Source organism: Ziziphus jujuba, chromosome 4 (genome assembly GCF_031755915.1).
Source record: "Ziziphus jujuba cultivar Dongzao chromosome 4, ASM3175591v1".
In the NCBI taxonomy this organism is placed as follows: domain Eukaryota; kingdom Viridiplantae; phylum Streptophyta; class Magnoliopsida; order Rosales; family Rhamnaceae; genus Ziziphus; species Ziziphus jujuba.
The window spans coordinates 8,179,430-8,199,348 of NC_083382.1; the positions used below are offsets into that span (position 1 = coordinate 8,179,430).

The 19,919-nt window shown below is 33.7% G+C and overlaps 1 protein-coding gene and 1 pseudogene across 1 annotated transcript; both read right to left on the reverse strand.

Annotated features, from left to right (window-relative positions):
• Positions 1–728: 728 nt before the first annotated feature.
• On the reverse strand, positions 729–1,244 carry LOC132803517 (wall-associated receptor kinase-like 1). The gene has a single exon (XM_060816715.1). The coding sequence runs from the start codon at positions 1,242–1,244 to the stop codon at positions 729–731; it is 516 nt and encodes a 171-aa protein (XP_060672698.1).
• A 5,482-nt stretch (positions 1,245–6,726) lies between these two features.
• Positions 6,727–7,720, reverse strand: LOC132803518 (wall-associated receptor kinase-like 2; annotated as a pseudogene).
• Positions 7,721–19,919: the final 12,199 nt, after the last annotated feature.

Genomic DNA, 19,919 nt, shown 5'->3' on the forward strand with positions numbered 1-19,919 from the left:
TTTTGGATTGAGACAAGGTTTTCAATTGGGTTCCTTATTAAAACAATAATTTCTTAAAACTAGCTGTTTTTGTAAATATTTGCATGGAAACAGTAATATAATCTTATTAAATATAATAGAGGATGCAAGGCTGAAAACAGAGTCCTTGGAGGTAAAATCCTTTTGTAAATTCTTTCAAATTTAACGCTTGCCTTGTCAGCATTCGGTCAGACTAACTTCTGTTATCCAAGTCAGCATTTTTAATCTTCTTCTTCTTCTAGCTTTACATACTTTTCTTGCTGTTTTTCTATCTCTAGTAAATTGTAAGATGTCATAGGACCTTGCTATGACCCTGTCTATTTTCTATTACTTTAAAAAAATAAAAATAAAAAACAAAGGACAAAGAGAAAGAAAAATTAATAGAAAAAGAGAAATAAAATGAAAGATTACCAAAATTGAAGAAACAATTCACTTTGTTTTCCAACAACAAAGGCAATTAAAGTACAGATATATAATATTTCTAATAACCATTACTTGGAAACTAATAGTGGCATTGCATCTATTGGTGAAACAATATTATTACCAGTGTTTATGTGTGAACCAATTGGTGTGGAAACATCCCAAGGCTCTGTTATTTCTGGCCTTAGATATTCATCTTCTTTATGAGTCTCTTCATTCAAAAAAGTTATGGTTGATTTCTGAATTGCCTCCAACTACATTGTCACTTCTTTCATTGTGGGTCGATGCCTTCAATTCAAATTCAAGCATCCTCTTGCAACATTAGCAACTTCCATGATCTGTTCCTTACTTCCTTTATTACCAATTTGAGGATCAACTACATCAAACAAACGATTTTCCTCCATGCACATGAAGAAAAAATTTGCTAGGCTTCTTCCTTCTTTCAACCTCTTTATACAAACTGGTTTTTGTCCCATCAAGAGCTCAACGGTTTCCACACCGAAGCTATAGACATCACCTTTCTCTGTAAATTGGCTTGATTGGAAATACTCAGGATCCAAATAGCCAAATGTACCATGTACCCGTGTAGCAACATGTGTTTGGTCAATGGTAACTGATTTTGAACTTCCAAAATCAGCAATTTTCGCTCTGTACTTGTCATAAAAAAGTATGTTCGAAGACTTGATGTCGCAAATGGTGCAAGGGAAAGGAAGGTGCAGAGTGTAAGTAGGACAAAGCACCTGCAATTTCCAATGCAACTCGTGAACGCATTTCCCATGTAAAAGGAAATTCCTCATTTTGGTCATGTATATGCTCGGAAAGTGTATCAATGATTATGAATTCATAATCATGAAGCAGAACTTCGGTCTCTAAACAGCATCCTAATAGTTTAACCACGTTCCTTGGTTAATTTGTGAAAGAATGATAACCTCATTAATGAATTCCGTAAGTTACTCTTCGGCTACTATTTTAGATTTTTTTTAGATTTTTTCACCGCAATGATTTTTCCATTCGCCGACATTTCTTTGTAAACACGACCTTGGCCACCTTGGCCTAAAATTCTTTTTTTTTTTTTGGTAAGAATCCCACAACCCCGGATCGAACTTGGGTGGAGATCGAAAGGAGGCATGGCTAATGCCAGCCCAGCTGCGACCTCTGTCGCTGGCCTAAAATTGAACACCTTGATTTTAGTGCCAAATTGTACTGCCCCTGAATATAAATATTTAATTTTATTACTTTTATATTATAATTTTAAAATTAAATTATTTAAAAATAATTATTTAAATTACAATTTAATATATAAATCTCACAAATAATTTTTCACCAACTACAGCAAATAGCATTTTTCTTTCCGTGTTCTCTTTTCTTAATTTGTCCATGCTTTCTTTATGCAAACGGAGCCAAACCCAAAAGGAAGGACAAACAAAAAAAAAAAAAAAAAAAAAAGTGGCCATCGAAGTATTATACTCTTCTTACATTCATGTGGGAACCACATATAAGCAATTTATATTTGTTCTAATACCTTTAGTGATTTGATACATTTGATTTAATTTTGTATATTGAGTTTTTAATTTTTTTTTAGCAAAAGCTTTATAAAATTTAAAAGTTTTTGAAATATTTAATTTTGTTATTGTTTATTTTCCTTTAACTTTCTCTTTTTTTATTTTTTTTATCATTAAGACGTTGTATTTCACTAAAAGCTTTATAAAATTTAAAATTTTTTGAAATATTTAATTTTGTTATTGCTTATTTTCCTTTAACTTTTTCCTTTTTTATTTTTTTTATCATTAAGACGTTGTATTTCATCAATTTATTCTCACTTCAATAAAATAATTGTATTTATGATATGCTTAATACCTTTTTACACTTACAAATCTAACTTTTTTTTTTCCCTATTGACAAAAGTGAACGGGATATTTACTATCTTAGTTGCATTAATCATTAACTGCAATCAAATTTGTTAGAGACCTGAAAAATGATCAATTTCTACTTACAAATGAATTAATTTTAATGATTTGAATATTCAAAATGGTGTTGAGCATTACACTGAATCTTCGATCGATTGAATAATGGATTTGTTTGTCTCAAACTAAATTATTCTCAGTAAAATGCAAATATATCAATACTTGAATAATATATATATATATATATTCTATTGGAGTACCATTGGCACATCAACCTTCTCTTTCGAAGAGAAAAAAGAAAAAGAAAAAGTCCATTAACTTAGATAAGAAATTATGGCAGCCACATCAATTTCAATAAGAAATTTCCTACATGGATGGAGGTCCAAGGGCACGTGACCCCTCAAATTTTTTCGACTTTTAGCTTTTTTTAATTTTTGTTGTTTATTAAATTAACTTTCCTCACAAAATCTCCCACATACTAATTTTTTTTTTGTCATTTTGTATTTTTGTTTTCTATTTTAATATATTCTTACCCGTAGCATACTTTTGTTTTTGCTATAATAACTATTTAATGTAATGGAAAAATATTTTCTTGGAGTAAATATAATCGACGTATACTTTTTTTCCGTTTAACAACCAGGCTTGCCTAAGGTTAGTGCAAATGATGGTAGTGCATTTTTAGTGATCAACCATGAAAATCCAACCACTTGAACAAGCACCACCAGTCTCCTCGCCCCCATTCTTTTTTCCTTCTTGGCTTTTTGACTCCTTATAATTAACTTGTTCAGGCCTATCTATTTAGAAGCAGTATATATACAAGTTTGACATATATAAAAGAGCAAACAAGAAGATCAAAGAAGTCAATCAATATTCCTAATCCATAATTGATAAGTCTATGCATGAATCGAATTTTCGTAGTAGTTGCTTAATTAATGTTGAGAACAGTTAGCGGGTCTCAAAGCAATTTGGAATCTTGGAAAAAAAAGATTTCCAAAGGTAATTGCGTGTTGTACACGACGTGCCGTATCCATCTTCTACTGAAAACTTGACGCGCTGTCCGCTTTAAAATTGTTTGATATCTGTTTTCCTCTTCTCGACAAGTCTTTCCCCACTTCAGTATCTCTAATTTATCTCTGCGTTCTACCTGCAAACGAAGCCAACCTCCCAAAGGAAATAATAATAATAATAATAATAATAATAATAATAAATAAATAAATAAAATAAATGAATAAATTTCAGCTATTTCCGAACTTTCCAGTCACATTCATGTGGGGCCCACGTAAAAGAAATTTTATTTTATTTATATATATATATATATATATATAATTTTTTTTTTTTTTTTCTAATGCGGATGGTGATTCAGTGAAAGGTCTTTTAAGCGCGGTCATAGCAACCACAAACAGGTTCATGACCTTAACTCTTATGTCCCTAAAATGAGTTTTTGTGTCCCCATTGGGTAGGCCCATATATATGCTGGATGTGTTCTTTTACTAGTTACAATAAAAGTTTTGCTATTTTTGCAATTGGTGATGATTTATTATTATTGTTTGGATAATAATATGGCAATTAGTATTAATTTGATACATTTGACTTAATTTTAAATATTGATTTTTTTTTTTGGCAAAAATTTTATAAAATTTAAATTTTAATATGAAAAAGTAAATGAGTAGTCAATTAAAATGTCATATAAACATATGGATTTTATTTATGATAGTCATATACAATAATATAAAACATTTTTTATGCAATAATGGTTAACTCAGTAACCATTTGGTTATATTTTTTTTTACAATTTTTTTTTTTTTTAGTTTGATGATGCCCTTTTTGCAATCTGACTACAAATCAACTTTTTTCCTCTTCAGAAAAATGAACGCCATAATTGCTATCTTGGTTCCATTGGTAAATAACTATAATCGAATTTGTAAGAGACCTGGGAAATGATAAATTTTTTGTTACAAATTAATTAATTTTAATGATTTGAATATTTAAAATGGTGTTGAGCTTTACATTGAACCTTCGACTGATTGAGTAGTGGATTTATTGGTCTCAAACTCAATTATTCTCAGTTAAAGTACACATATATACACCAGTACTTAATAAAATAAAATAACTCCCATTCAAGTACCATTGGCACATCAGCTATCTCTTTTGATGAATTAAAAAAAAAAAAAAATTCCATTTAGAGCATCCGGAATTTTTTTCTTTTTAAAAAAGCATGTAAAGAACATTTTTATATATGACTTAAAAGATCTCCAATGAGTATTTTTTTTTCTTAAATAATTATATTAAAGGGTTGACATGAAATATAATCCATTTTTTAAAAAAACTACATATATAAAGAGTATTCAATAATTGATTTATGTTGATAAAAATATCTTTTATGTTGTAGACGCTATAGGTTCTACTTTCTTCACAGCTCTCACTTTTTCTTTATTCCTTTACAAGAAGTTTTAAAATTACAATAACCTCGACATTTATAATAACTATTTATTTACTTATTTATTTATTTATTTTCTTTATAAAAAATGGACATAGGAGAAATAAATCTTGAAAAAACTTGAGGATTTTTTTTTTCAATTTGCAGATATAATGGAGATCTTTCTTCTTCTTCTTTTTTTATTTTTATTTTTTTTTCTTTTTTGATTTTCATAAAAAATGAAAATCTTTGCGTGTGGTTTCGTCTATATCTTCCCTCAATATCCTATCTAGATTCTTTTCAATTTTCATAAAAAATGGAGATATTTGCATGTGGTTTCGTCTATATCTTCCATCATTCTATCTAATTTTTTTCATTCTCGCTTTTTATGAACTTCTACACGTGGTTTTCATTTCTCACTTTGTATCTAGATTTGTTTTGTCTTCTTAAGTGCTTTTTTTTCCCCTTTAAAAAACCATATAAAAAGGATATTGAGGTCCATCCAGCTGTATATTTTGACAAGATTTAATTTTTACCAAAACATGTGTATTTTTCGTTTAAAGGCTTTTTAGAGGGTTATTTAAGTAAAAAATTATCAAAAAATACTCTTTACATTATATTATTTATTTTTATTTTTCAATAAACATTTATTACTATATTAATTTATTGCCTCATTTTTTTAATCAAAATTCTCTCTCAATTATTTTATTATTTCCCTCTATTATTTTTTCCTAGAAACAATATATTGATAACTAAAATAGATAGTGTTTTGAAAATTTGGTTAACATGAAATCATATTAATTTAATATTAAATATATATATAAAGAATTTAACTCTCCAAATATGAACACTCAAACCAATTTCATAGTTTTAAAAGTCAAAACTACAAAATAAAAAGTATGCAAAAGATGAAGAGCCCCGTGCATGGATGCTCTTACTAGTCAATGCCTTCTAGAAATAGCTACATCAATTTAGATAAGAAAATTCTATGTTAGGTTGTAGGGGACTTTAATGATATGACCAATTGTGGTAAAATGAAAAGTAAGGACTTAGACTTTTAAAAAGAGTGGACACACCGTTTCCTAAGTGGAAAATTTCATTCTGACCATCACGAATTTACTGGGAAAGTGTGTCTCTCTCATTAATACCTATAAAGCCATAAATTATTTAATGATCAAGCAATCACAAGAAGCTTGTTAGAAGCAAAAATCTGGCATCAACAAAAAAATATTAATGATATAACTTGAGATAAAATGAAATAAAGTCGATCTATCGGCCATTAATTAATTAGGGCATAGATTTTCGAATACAGTGGATTTATTAATTTCCCCTCTAAGTAGGAAACTCCTCATGTAGTTGACTTGTTTTTCTTTTGTTCTACAAGTTTTTTGCCATAACTTCACCATTTTTGAACTTATATATATATATATATATATATATATATATATATTTGGATTGAGACAAGGTTTTCAGTTGGGTTCCTTATTAAAAAAATAATTTCTTAAAACTAGCTGTTTTTGTAAATATTTTCATGGCAACAGTAATATAATCTTATTAAATATAATAGAGGATGTAAGGCTGAAAACAGAGTCCTTGGAGGTAAAATCCCTTTTGTAAATTCTTTCAAATTCAATTCTTGCCTTGTCAGCATTCGGTCAGACTAACTTCTCTTATCCATGTCATAGGACCTTGCTGTGACCCTGTCCATATTCTATTAATTTAAAAAAATAAAAATAAAAAACAAAGGAAAAAGAGAAAGAAAAATTAATAGAAAAAGAGAAATAAAATGAAAGACTACCAAAATTGGAGAAACAATTCAGTTTGTTTTCCAACAACGAAGGCAATTAAAGTACAAATATATAATATTTCTACTAACCATTACTTGGAAACTAATAGTTGTAATGCATCTATTGGTGAAACAATATTATTACCAGTGTTTATTTGTGAACCAGCTGTTGTGGAAACATCCTAAGGCTCCGTTATTTCAGGCCTTACATATTCAACTTCTTCATAAGTCTGGTCATTCAAAAAAGTTTTGGTTGAATTCTGAATTGCCTCCAACTCCATTGCCACTTTTTTCATTGTGGGTCGATGCCTTCCATTCAAATTCAAGCATCTTCTTGCAAGATTAGCAACTTCCATGATCTGTTCCTTACTTCCTTCATTACCAATTTGAGGATCAACTACATCAAACAAACGATTTTCCTCCATGCACATGAAGAAAAAAAATTTGCTAGGCTTCTTCCTCTTTCAACCTCTTTATACAAACTGGTTTTTGTCCCATCAAGAGCTCAACGATTACCACACCGAAGCTATAGATATCGCCTTTCTCTGTAAATTGGCTTGATTGTAAATACTCAGGATCCAAATAGCCAAATGTACCATGTACCCGTGTAACAACATGTGTTTGGTCAATGGTAACTGATTTTGAACTTCCAAAATCAGCAATTTTCGCTCTGTACTTGTCATCTAAAAGTATGTTCGAAGACTTGATGTCGCAAATGGTGCAAGGGAAAGGAAGGTGCAGAGTGTAAGTAGGACAAAGCACCTGCAATTTCCAATGCAACTCGTGAACGCATTTCCCATGTAAAAGGAAATTCCTCATTTTGGTCATGTATATGCTCGGAAAGTGTATCAATGATTATGAATTTGTAAACATGAAGCGGAACTTCGGTCTCTAAAGAGCATCCTAATAGTTTAACCACGTTCCTGTGGTTAATTTGTGAAAGAATGATAACCTCATTAATGAATTCCGCAAGTTATTCTTCATCTGCTATTTTAGATTTCTTCACCGCAACGATTTTTCCATCGCTAATGTTCCTTTGTAAACAGTACCTTGGCCACCTTGGCCTAAAATTCTATTTGAATTGGTTTTGGGTAGCTCCTTTGAATTGAACACCTTGGTTTTAGTATCAAATTGTACTGCCCCTGAATATGTGCTGCTGTAACAATAAACCACCATTTCGTTTGAGGAACTGTTTTCTACGTTTGATGGCTTTTCTTTTCTTTATGAACTTTTGTAGACACCATGCGCCAATAAGCAGAAACAACACTTCAAGACCAATGCTGAAACTTTACAGAACTCAAGTATATGAAATCGTAAAGCTAGTTCTTTGATGTTTCAAAATAATTTGTGGAAAAATGTGAATCACATCTAGAAAAATGGCACTCGGCAGCATCCGTTTGTAAAATTAATCATTCTTGACATACTTCCTCTAGCCTTCGTGAAAAGTAGTGCTATAAAATGATAAAAATACTAGGGGTTTTGTGTTTGAATATTGTTGAGATAAGTGTATATGTATATATTTTATTTTCATTCTCACTTGATATTTCATTGTTCATAATTTTCTTATAATCAGAAAATAAAAATTAAATTGTTTTATACATGAACATGTATAATACATTTCTATACATATATATTACCATTGGACTGACATACCAATAAGTACAATTTTAAACTTGATCTTTCGGCACTCATATGATCCAATAGTGTTCCCACAAGTTCCTGCTCCATGACATGTGGTAGAATTCGATTTCACACTCGTTGATATCTGATATGTAAAAGGTATAACAAGTAAATCTCTGATTATTTTTTCATATTAAAATGCAAAATAAAAGATAGTTCTGAAGCATTGGTACATAAAAAAACCTTTGGTTATATTGAAATCAAGCACTCAACAAAGGTATATATATATATATATAAGGAGGTAGAAATATATTAACTGCCCCGTCAATTATGTTTTACGTTTCATCCATCCAAAAGGTACTGCTTTCCTTCAAAACCGTAGCCACAGTAGCATTCCAGCGCCGTTGATTGATTAATGAAGAGATGGAAGCACTTCTGTAGTAACGGATTGATTGTTTCCCTAACAAGAAATCAAGTTGTTCATTGGATTTATTTGTTCCGAAAATTTGTTGTTTTGAATGTTATAAGCTCCATTTAGAGTTACAGGAACATATCCATATCGTCAATGGCAACGAAATCTGTATTTTTTGACATAAACCAATCTTGGTCTACCACAAATGCGTCTTTGCACATTTGATCTGTTTCGGGTTGAAACGTGGCAGTGAAGGCCATGATTGCATGAGAAGGAATGGTAGTTTGGCAGCAGTTCACTTCATTGCAAGTTCTGTTATAGTGGTTTGTTAAGCACTGGGACTTGCAGCATGCTGAAATCTCACTGCCATCTAAATTTGATGAAGACATTAAGGCTCGAACATTGCAACTTACCGCGATGGATATATTGTCCCTCACCTAGAAGGAAAAGGGGCCTCTTCTGAAGTTTAGAGATTCGTGGGTTTCTTTCCCTGTGCAACTCCAGAAAGTTACTGGATTTTTCACCTGAATCCGTTGGCAAGTCAATTCGTAATTTTAGTGGGTAGATATTTTATTTTATTTTTTTCATAAAATGTGTACACATTAGTTTTTATCGTATGATCGATTCTTCATATAGAGAAACCTATATGTCTAAAAGCTCCTGGAATTTCAAAAGAATATTCAACCAGGCGGTTAGCACTTTGCAACAATTTTTCACTATCCTTTTAACTGCTTCTATTTTGAAAGTAAATGTTATGATTTCTGTTGACGTAACTTAACAGGCATAATATTGAACCTACTTATTACTAACAGTTTAAGTTTTTGGAAATCATAGTAATTTAATATGGTAACAAAGCTTAAAAATCATCAACATCTTCACTGGCCTACAAATCAGAAGGAATATTGACATAACTTAAAAATACATATTAAACTTACTTCCTAATGATAGTGATTTAGAATTCATTAAAATATATATAGGATTTCTACTTGATTCTTAATGAAATAAGAAATAATAATAATTGCAAGATACAATATTTATGTAATGAAATGGTGTTTATTTCATCCCTAATATTAGTATTAATTACTCACAACGTCATATGACAAGCCGTCGTAGTCTTCCAAATAAATTTGCAGGACATAGAGATTGGTGCGTTTAAGGTAAGGTGTATGAGGAAAGGTAGAGTTGTTGCAGACTATTTCGAATCATTCAACAACATAACAATCTCTGGATCCAATTCTGAAAGGAAATGGGATTCTTACGTTTCCGCATTCCGTTTCGCAACCAGGCTTGCCTATGCTTACTGCTACTGATGATACTGTAATAATATTAATGATCAGCCATGACAATCCAATCACTTGAACAAGCACCAGGACCAGCCTTCTGATCCCGGCCATTTATTTTCTTTGTTGGATTTCTCTGTCTCCTCCTGATCGGTTAACTTGGATTGGCGTTTATGTTTTATATGTAGTATTTTCTACTTCTTTAGATGAAACCAGAAAATTACAATATGTTTGGAATACTGATATGGAATATGGGTAGGAAAGGAAACTAGAGGATTTCTCTGTCTCCTCCTGATCGGTTAACTTGGATTGGCGTTTATGTTTTATATGTAGTATTTTCTTAGCCATAATTGGCTAATAATTTTTAAAGCTTCTTAAGATTGTTTAGGCATTTTAAAAACAATTTAATGTAGGTTATTGGCATATTTAAAATGCGTTTGATAGGTTAAATCAAATGAAATTAAATTAAATTAAATTAGTTGATAAATTATTTATATTTATAATTACATAATTATAAATTTGAAATACTAGATAAATAAATAAAATTATTATAAATGATAATCCTTTGGTAAGTATTGCTGTATTGGTTTTCAAAATGCGCAGAAACAAATGCACTATTACTATGCTGGGCCCACAATTTTGAAAGGCATACGCATTACGCAGCCTTCTTTGGGAGTTATATGGGAGGACGGAGAAGGTGTGTTTAGTGGGTTTCGCATTTTAGTTATGACAACTGTTGTCTTCTTTTGTCCTTTTCATTTTTCCCCTTTTGCTTTGTTTTTTATTTTAAATTTTTTGGTAAAAGAAGTCATATGCCTTTTCAGTTGGAAGTAATACTTAACCCAAAAAAAAAATATCATTCTGAAGTTATTATTAGTTTTCTCAATATTAAACTTTTATTTCTTACTAAAAAGTATTAATTATTTTACTAATTTTTTAATATTATAAAATATCAGATAATATAATATTTTTTAGTTTTCTATTTTTGGTTGCTTTGCTCAATAAAATTTATTCAACAACCTATTAAAAATTAATTATTATTAATTTATTATTTTTAATGGTAAACTTCTTAATTACTTTAACATTTTAGATAACTCAATTATTGTCATGTAGGAAATTTAAGTATATGAAATCGTCAAGCTAGATTTCGTATTAGAAATTAATTAATTTTGTAATTTGAACTCAGGTCAATGCATGAAACAATAATGATTTTTATCACTTGACTATTCCCACGAGGTGACCTTTCATTGATTCTGTTGCGTAAAATAAAAACAAAAATAATAGCAATAAAAGAAGAAAAATAAAACACACACAGATTTACGTGAAAAATTTTTGACGAGAAAAAACCACAGGTAAATAAAGACAAACTTTTATTTATGAGTGTTGGTACAAAAGGTGCAAATAGAGTATCAAAAACTCAATACATATGAAAAACTACAGTTTCGGGCCTATCGGCCCTCGACCTCTGCTACCACCACAGAGTCCCATTTTTTCTCTAAAAATAAATTCACAAATGGGTTGCACCGCAAGCTTTTTGGGTTGGGTCAACAAGAATTTGGGTCACCAACTCTAACAGATTCAGTAGCCTATTTATTATCCTGAATTGAAGCTCCATACATGTTAGAATATCAACTCCAATTCAAGTACCAATGGCACATCAATTGCCTACTTAATTTGATGGGAAAAAAAAAAGTCAATTTACTGTTAGAATTTATGGATCTAAATATAAATAATAAATTCCATTAATCATAAATTACTAACCTCCAAACGCAGCCATTGATAAATTGAATCTTTAATCCTGTAAAACAGAAAACAACTTAAAGTAGTGCCTATGGACACACTACTCTCAAACCACTCTCAGATCTCTGAAAACCCTAATCTCAAAATACCGTATGGTATATGTTTATTTGCTTGCCTTAGACCTTTTATAGTCTTTGTAAGTCAGACTTACCCATTAATTTTAATACGCACCAAAATAACAATAATTTAATAATATAATAATAATAGAAAAAATATGGGTAAGTCAGTGGACTTATAAAGAGAGTTGATCATTCAGTCCAATGGGCCAATTGAAGTCTTATAGAAAGTGTGTGACCAATGGTCCTACTTCATAATAATAAAATAAGTCAGTCCCATTAATGGCATAAATAAGCCCTGTAAGTGAGTAATTGATTATGCTAAGTCCACAATTATTAATTTATTTAATATTCTCCCACTTGGACTGCATAACCATCATCATATATATAATCTAAATTCACTTACTACCAAATCTCTCGAACCATAATACCATTTCATCTAAATATATAGCATGTCGATAGGACACAACAATATACTAGATTAGGCAGTAGAGATTCTCTCAGTAAATCTCACAAAATATGATACTATTTCAACTTAGCACTTTATGTCAGGACCCGTCCAGAATTCCTTCCCCGGAACCCTAGACAGCCCTGATCCCAGGGAAATACCACCGGACCCTCCAACGGAAAATCCAGCAGCACCTCCCCTAAGGGATTTACTTACCACAAATTACCTGCACTGAAAACGCACTTCTATACTCATCCCCTTATTCCTCCCACGATACTACAAATTGGTTCCACAAATTGCAGCACTTCAAAAATAAAACAACAGCAACAACCCAGTGCATAAAGATCAACTACACGTCCAATACAGTATACAGAGCATTATACGACAAATGCGGAATTTATAAAATGACAGATAAAAAAATAATACAAGTTCAAGAGCAAACAGGGAAGAAAAACTTCTTGAACCTTCGGCAACGAACTGAGACGTTGGGCTCGCCCCGGACAATCAACGTCTCCAACCTGAACCTAGGGGAACGGAATTTAAGAGTGTGAGATACTAATCATCTCAGTGAGCAACCCTATCTACTATATAATATAATACCACGGTAATACAGTAGATAAATAATAATAAATTGGAAATAATAATTTCTCTCAAAACCCTTACAATTCTCTCAGTTGGAAAAGTTCCCCTTTTAAAACCTTTTCACAAAACCCTTGTTCGTAATCCCCAAAAACCAAGACATCAAATAAACAAATACCAGAAACAGTAATAATTATATTTTTAGTTCCAATACAGCTTTAAAACATTTTATTTTTAAAACACTGTCCTGAAAATCATTTGATGCACCCACTATATACCAGTGGCGCCAACAGTACCCAGCGTCCCAAGGTACCGCCAGACAGGAGGTTATAGAGAGAAACCGGCATACGATCGCGTGGCGTCCCACTGCGCCGCTGCTAACCTGGTGTCCCGGCCATGGGGGGGTGGCCTACCCTCATCCGATGGCAACCACAGGACAACCTCATAATATCAACCGCACGCTACTCACACCCACCTGCACGCTAATCACAACCGCACACTACTCACACCCACCTGTGCGCTAATCACAACCATGTGCACACTAACCATATCACATATAAACAGAACACCAGTACGTGCACGGTGCATCTAAAAATCATAAAATCCACAAATTTAATTTATATAACAAATTTCACATTTTGCATAAACACAGCGGGTATAGTCCATCCGCTTGAACCGGAAAATTCTCCAAAATTTCTTTATAATCAATACCATAATTTCCATGATTCTCAAATCCACCAACTCCCAAATCCACCAATTCAAATATTCACATTTTCCCAAGCATAAATAATTCTCGAAATATAATAATTAAATCTCATAATATTCCATGGGCATATTTTATAAAAATTGAAATCACCAACATAACCAAATATTTTCCTTGAATTATTTGAAAATCAAATCATGCCCAATTTACTATTAAAACCACACCAATTTCAAAATCCTCAAAACCATAAAATAATTTCACATGGCATAATTTTGTAAAATGCCCATTTTCTTTTATCCGATAAATTCACAAATAATCCCACAATAAATCAAATAAATATTTGGCACATAGAAATTAAATTCCAAATATTTAAATCACACATAATATATTCACCAATTAAATTCCCAAAATTAATTTGAAGGTGGGTCACTCACCTGAAGCACGCAATTAACCCATGATCCATCACGGGATCAATTCTACGACTCACCGGTGCTCCTAGAACAAAATTCACAGACAGTCAAATAAATTAATATTTTAATCGGGTAAATAATACCCGGTACCCGGAGGGTCAAAACACAAACGTTAACCAAAATAGGCGAATGATATACCGAATCGAAGCTCGTGGGACGAGGATCACCAATCCGGTCTCCATCGACCCCAATTCCGCCGGAGGTGGCCGGAATTTGGTCGGGAAGCTTCGGCCGGTTTTGATCTTGAGGGATCTTTCAAACGGTGGGGATTTTGGGCAAACTAACCCCGGAAATGGACTCAGAGGGGTCAAAAATAGTGGGATAGAGGTATGGGACGGGCTGGGTTGATCGGAAACGGCGAGAATCGCGGAAAAAATTTCACCTCGCCGCCGCGACTTCGCCGGCCCGATCTGGGCGCGTCCGGCGGCGGCTGGTCGGGAATTTTGGTGGCCGAGGTCGCGAGGTGGCGGGCTTGGACGGTGGCCGGCGCGTGTAGCATTCTGGGGATTGAAATCCGGCGAAACACCAGTCAAACAAGGAAAGGGTGAGAAAGTCAAATGAGAGAGAAAGGGAGAAGAGAAATGCTGCGTTTTTTGTTGATGGGTCGGGGAAGAGAAGGAAGAAAAGGAAAAAAAGAAAAAGAAAAAGAAAAAAGAAAAGGGTGTTTTCCCACGTGGGGAAAAGAAAAGAAAAAGAAAAAGAAAAAGAAAAGGAAAAAGAAATAAAATAAAAATGATTAAATAATATTAATAATAATATTATTATTTAAAATAATAATAAAAATAATTTGATTTTTACACATGGTTGACATGTGGCTTTTTAACATGGTGACACATGGTCACCTTCAGTAAGTCACACGTGGCACATCGTTACGCGTTTAAAAATAATATTAAAATAATACGGTATTTGAAAAACTCTACAGGTCCATAACTTTCAAACCACATGTCCAAATCGGACGTGCCGCTAGTCTATGGACTCGTATCGACGAGCACTTCACAACCATGCATGAGTCAAAGCTCAACCTTGCATGAATAAAAAGTCAACTCCGGCACCCCTTGGACAGTTTGGACCTCAACTTGTTTTGCTCAAAACTTTCAAACCGTAGCTCCGTTTTGAACGTGCTACTAGTCTACGAACTCGTGCCAACGTGTACTTCGTAACGGTACCTCAGTCAACCTAAAATTCCAACCGGGTCAAAAAGTCAACTTTTGACCCCCTCGGTCAACGGTCAACGGTCAACCTCGGTCAACGTGCAAAAATTCCCGTCATGGTTCGGGACGGGGTGTTACACTTTACATGCTATAAACTCAGTCTAGGTAGTAGAGATTTACCTAACCATATGCAATCCCCCAACACACAATACCATTTCATTCGAGCACATTGTGTATCGACAGAATACAACAATATACCCTAACTAGGTAGTAGGGACCCACCATGGCACCTGTGGATCAATATACACATATACAAGACTAATAGTCACAACAGACCTGTAAATATAGGAGCAATAATATGTGTAATAAATCATCTCATAAATAAATAATGATCCACATTCATTAATGTATCAAAATACTCAAAGAAATAAATAATACTTAACATGGATATTACTGCAGAATACATAATATACTCCCACTGACCCTCAGCAGGCTCAACTGCCTAACAATCCCATACGGGACACATGCTCCTCAAATATGCTTACTGGTAAGGCCTTGGTCAGTGGATATGCCACATGTTATAAGTAGGCATGTGAACAGCAGTAATGAGGCATTCTTCAATTTTCTCCTTTACCACAAAATACTTTACATTACCTTTTAAATTATTAGAGAAAGACACTGCTGCAGTATTGTCACAATACATCATAATAGGTCTCTCAGTGGAGTCAACCACTCCCAAATCATGAATAAAATTTCGAAGCCAAACTGCATGACGAGTAGCCTCATAACACGCCACATACTCTGCCTCCATAGTCGAGGATGCTGTCACTGACTGCTTGGCACTCCTCCAAGATACAACACCTCCTGCCATGATAAGTATATACCCGGTGGTAGATTTCTTATCATCCATACAGCCTTTATAATCTGCATCACTATAACCAACTACGTTAAGCGAATTTGTATGTCGATATGTCAACATATGATCTTTAGTACCCTAAAGATACCTAAAGACCTTCTTAATTGCATGGTAATGAATAAGACCATGATTACTCATAAATCTACCAAGCACACCCATAGAAAAAGCTATATCAGGCCGTGTACACACTTGAGCATACATCAAACTACCAACTGCTGAAGAATAACAAACATTTCTCATCGACATCCTCTCTCTATCATTCTGGGGACATTGATCCTTAGAAAATCTTTTACCTTTTGTGATCGGTACACTTCCAGGAGAACAATTATGCATATCAAATCTCTTAAGGTTTCTATCAATATAGGCTCGCTGAGACAATTGCAACCTATCTCGCACAATCTTGATGCCCAAAACAAAAGAAGCCTCACCAAAATCTTTCATATCAAAATGGTTGCACAACATCTGCTTTGTCTCAGCCAATAGGTCTGTGTCATTAGTAGCTAGAAGTATGTCATCAACATACAATATTAGAAATATAGAACTGCTTCCACTGACCTTCATATATATATGCACCTATCAACAACATTCTCCTTAAAGCCATTTTGGGTGACAAACTCATCAAACTTGAGATATCATTACCTTGAAGCTTGCTTAAGACCATAAATTGACTTCTTAAGCTTACAAACTAAATTAGCATTCCCTATTTGTTGAAACCAATTGGTTGAACCATATACACATCCTCAAATAAATCACCATTCAGAAAAGCAGTTCTGACATCTATCTGGTACAACTCTAGGTTACAATGCGCCACAATTGCCATAATGATCTTAAAAGAATCTTTTATGGATACAGGAGAGAATGTCTCTATATAATCAATTCCTTCCTTCTGGCCAAACCCTTTAGCTACAAGTCTAGACTTATACCTGTCCACTTGACCATTAGAGTCTTTTATAGTTTTAAAGATCCATTTGCACCCAATAGATTTGCTATCCACTGGTAACTCAACCAATTCCCAAACTCTATTTAATGCCATGGATTTCATTTCATCTTCCATTGCATTCAACCAAAAAGTTTGAGTGCAAACTGCTTATGGCCTCCTCATAAGTGATTGGATCTGAATCATCACTTATGTCAAAATCATACTCCTACAAGTAAACCTCATAGTCATCTGGTATAGCTGATCTTTTAGTCCTTTGTGACCTTCTTAAAGGCACATTAGCATCTACAATAGCTGGAATATCTTGCTCCTCAATAATGGGTTCATCCTGACCAACCACTAGTTCATCAACTATTGGATTAATAATATCTCTATTAGGAACAACAACACTGGGAATGAATATATTTTCTTTTCTAAATTGAGGCTCCCTTGTACCATTACTATCATCAAATCCAAAATCATCTTCAAAATAAACAGCCTTGTCTGACTCTACAATTCTGGTAGTGTGAAATGGACAAAAGAATCTTGAACCCCTAGATCCTATACAATAGCCAACAAAATGTCCACTTATATTTTTAGGATCCAACTTCTTAATTTGGGGATTATAAATCCTTATTTCAGTTTTGCAACCCCATACTCGAAAATGGTGCAAATTAAGCTTTCTTCCTGACCACAACTCAAAAGGAGTCTTAGGAATGGATTTACTTGGAACTTGATTCAAAATATAAGCCACCATCCTTAAAGCCTCTCCCCACAAGTAATATGGCAAACTAGAATTTGCCAACATAGATCGTACCATATCCAACAAAGTGCAATTTCTCCTCTCAGCTATGCCATTCTGTTAAGGTGTACCACACTCATGTAAATATATTGCAAAAGGCCCTGGGTTTCGTCCAGTCTCATCATATCTACCATAAAATTCACCACCTCTATTAGACCTCATAGCTTTTATTTGCTTATTCTTTTGAAGCTCCATCTTTACCTTAAACTCCTTAAAAGCAACTAAAGAATCCGATTTCTCACGGATAAGCTCAACATGTCCATAACGAGAGAAATCATCAATAAAGGTAATAAAATACCTATAACCACCCAAAGCAGTTGGTGTAAAAGGTCCACATATATCAGTATGGATTAATTCCAAAACATCTCCACACTTTACTATCTTATCCTTTCTAACCTTAGAAGTTAATTTTCCTTTCACACATTCAACACAAGTCGACAAGTCCGAGAAATCAAGATTAGGAAGTATTTCATCATTCACTAACCTTTCCATTCTGTGACTAGAAATATGTCCCAAATGCTTATGCCATAACATTGAGGAATTATCATTAACTCTTGGATGTTTAGAAGCAACAATAGGGGTAACAATAGAATTAACAGAATAATTGGGACTATCATTAAATAAATCAAGTCTATATAAATTGCCACATAAAATTCCAAAACCAACAAGTTTATCATCCTTATACATCTCAACTTTATTATGCCCAAACAAAAAACTAAAATCTTGACTATCCAAAAGTAAAATAGATAACAAGTTCTTCCTAATTGAGAGTACATATAAAACTTCTTGTAATTCTAAAACATATCCAATGGTAAGCTTCAACTTGATTGTTACCATGATATCTACCTTTACTCTTGAGCTATCTCCTATATAAACATGCTGCTCAAGATTGATTGGCCCCCTTTGGCTTATCATCCCCTGCAATGAATTAGTAACATGAATTGCTGCTCCAGTATCAAACCACCAAAGTATTCATTGGCACATCAATAATATCGGTCTCAATCATTAAAATATTACCTTCTTTTCTTGGTTTCCCTTTAAATGCCAACAATCTATCTTCTTATGTCTAACTTTATTGCAGTAGCCATACCTTCCATTAAAGTAGGCTTTCCTTTCTTCTATGTGATGAGCTCCATCCCTATGCCCTTTTGGCTTCATACTAGAAAACTTCTTCCGATTGGGCTTAAATCCTTGTCCAGACTTGAATCCTTATCTCTTCTTTTGGAAAAACTTCTTGGACTTATCTACCTGATGTGAAACTCTAGCAACAGATCTTGACCTGCTTAGCTTAATATCATCGTTCTCTTTTACAACAATAGCTGTCAATTCTTTCAAGCTACAACCTTCCTTCTTAGTATTCAAACTAGACCTTATATTATCAAACTGAGATGGAAGACTCTTCATTATAGAATAAGTCAAGAACTCCTCTCCAATGTCCATCTTAAAGTCTCTCAGCTTATTATAATAAGAAGAAAGTAACATAACATGGTCCCTTACTCCTTTAATTTTATCATACTTAGTATTATTCAAAAGGTCCAAATTGTAACAGTTCAGTCCATCCACATGAGATATTGTCCGCTTTGGGCCCCATCCGCACGGTTTTAAAAGGTCTCTCAAGGGAAAGGTATCCACAGCCCCTTATAACGCATGCTTCGTTCCCCTTTTCAACCAATGTGAGATCTCACAATCCACCCCCCTTGGGGTCAATGTCCTAGGTGGCACACCAATCCGGGTATTGGCTCTGATACCAACTGTAACAGCCCAGTCCACCCGCATGAGATATTGTTCGCTTTGGGCCCCACCTGCACGGATTTAAAAGCCCTCTCAAGGGAAACGTATCCACAGCCCCTTATAAGGCATGCTTCGTTTTCTTTTCCAATCGATGTGGGATCTCACAATAAAACTGTAATAGCCCAGACCACCCGCATGCGATATTGTCCGCTTTGGGTCCAGCCCACACGGTTATAAAAGGCCTCACAAGGGAAAGGTATGCACACCCTCTTATAAGGCATGCTTCGTTCCCTTTTCCAACCAATGTAGGATCTCACAATCTACCCCCCTTGGGGTCCAACGTCCTCGCTGGCACACCAATCCAAGTATTAGCTCTGATACCAACTATAACAGCCCAGACCACCCGCATGCAATATTGTACGTTTTGGGCCCAGCTCTCACGGTTTAAAAGGCCTCACAAGGGTAAGATATCCACACCCTCTTATAAGGCA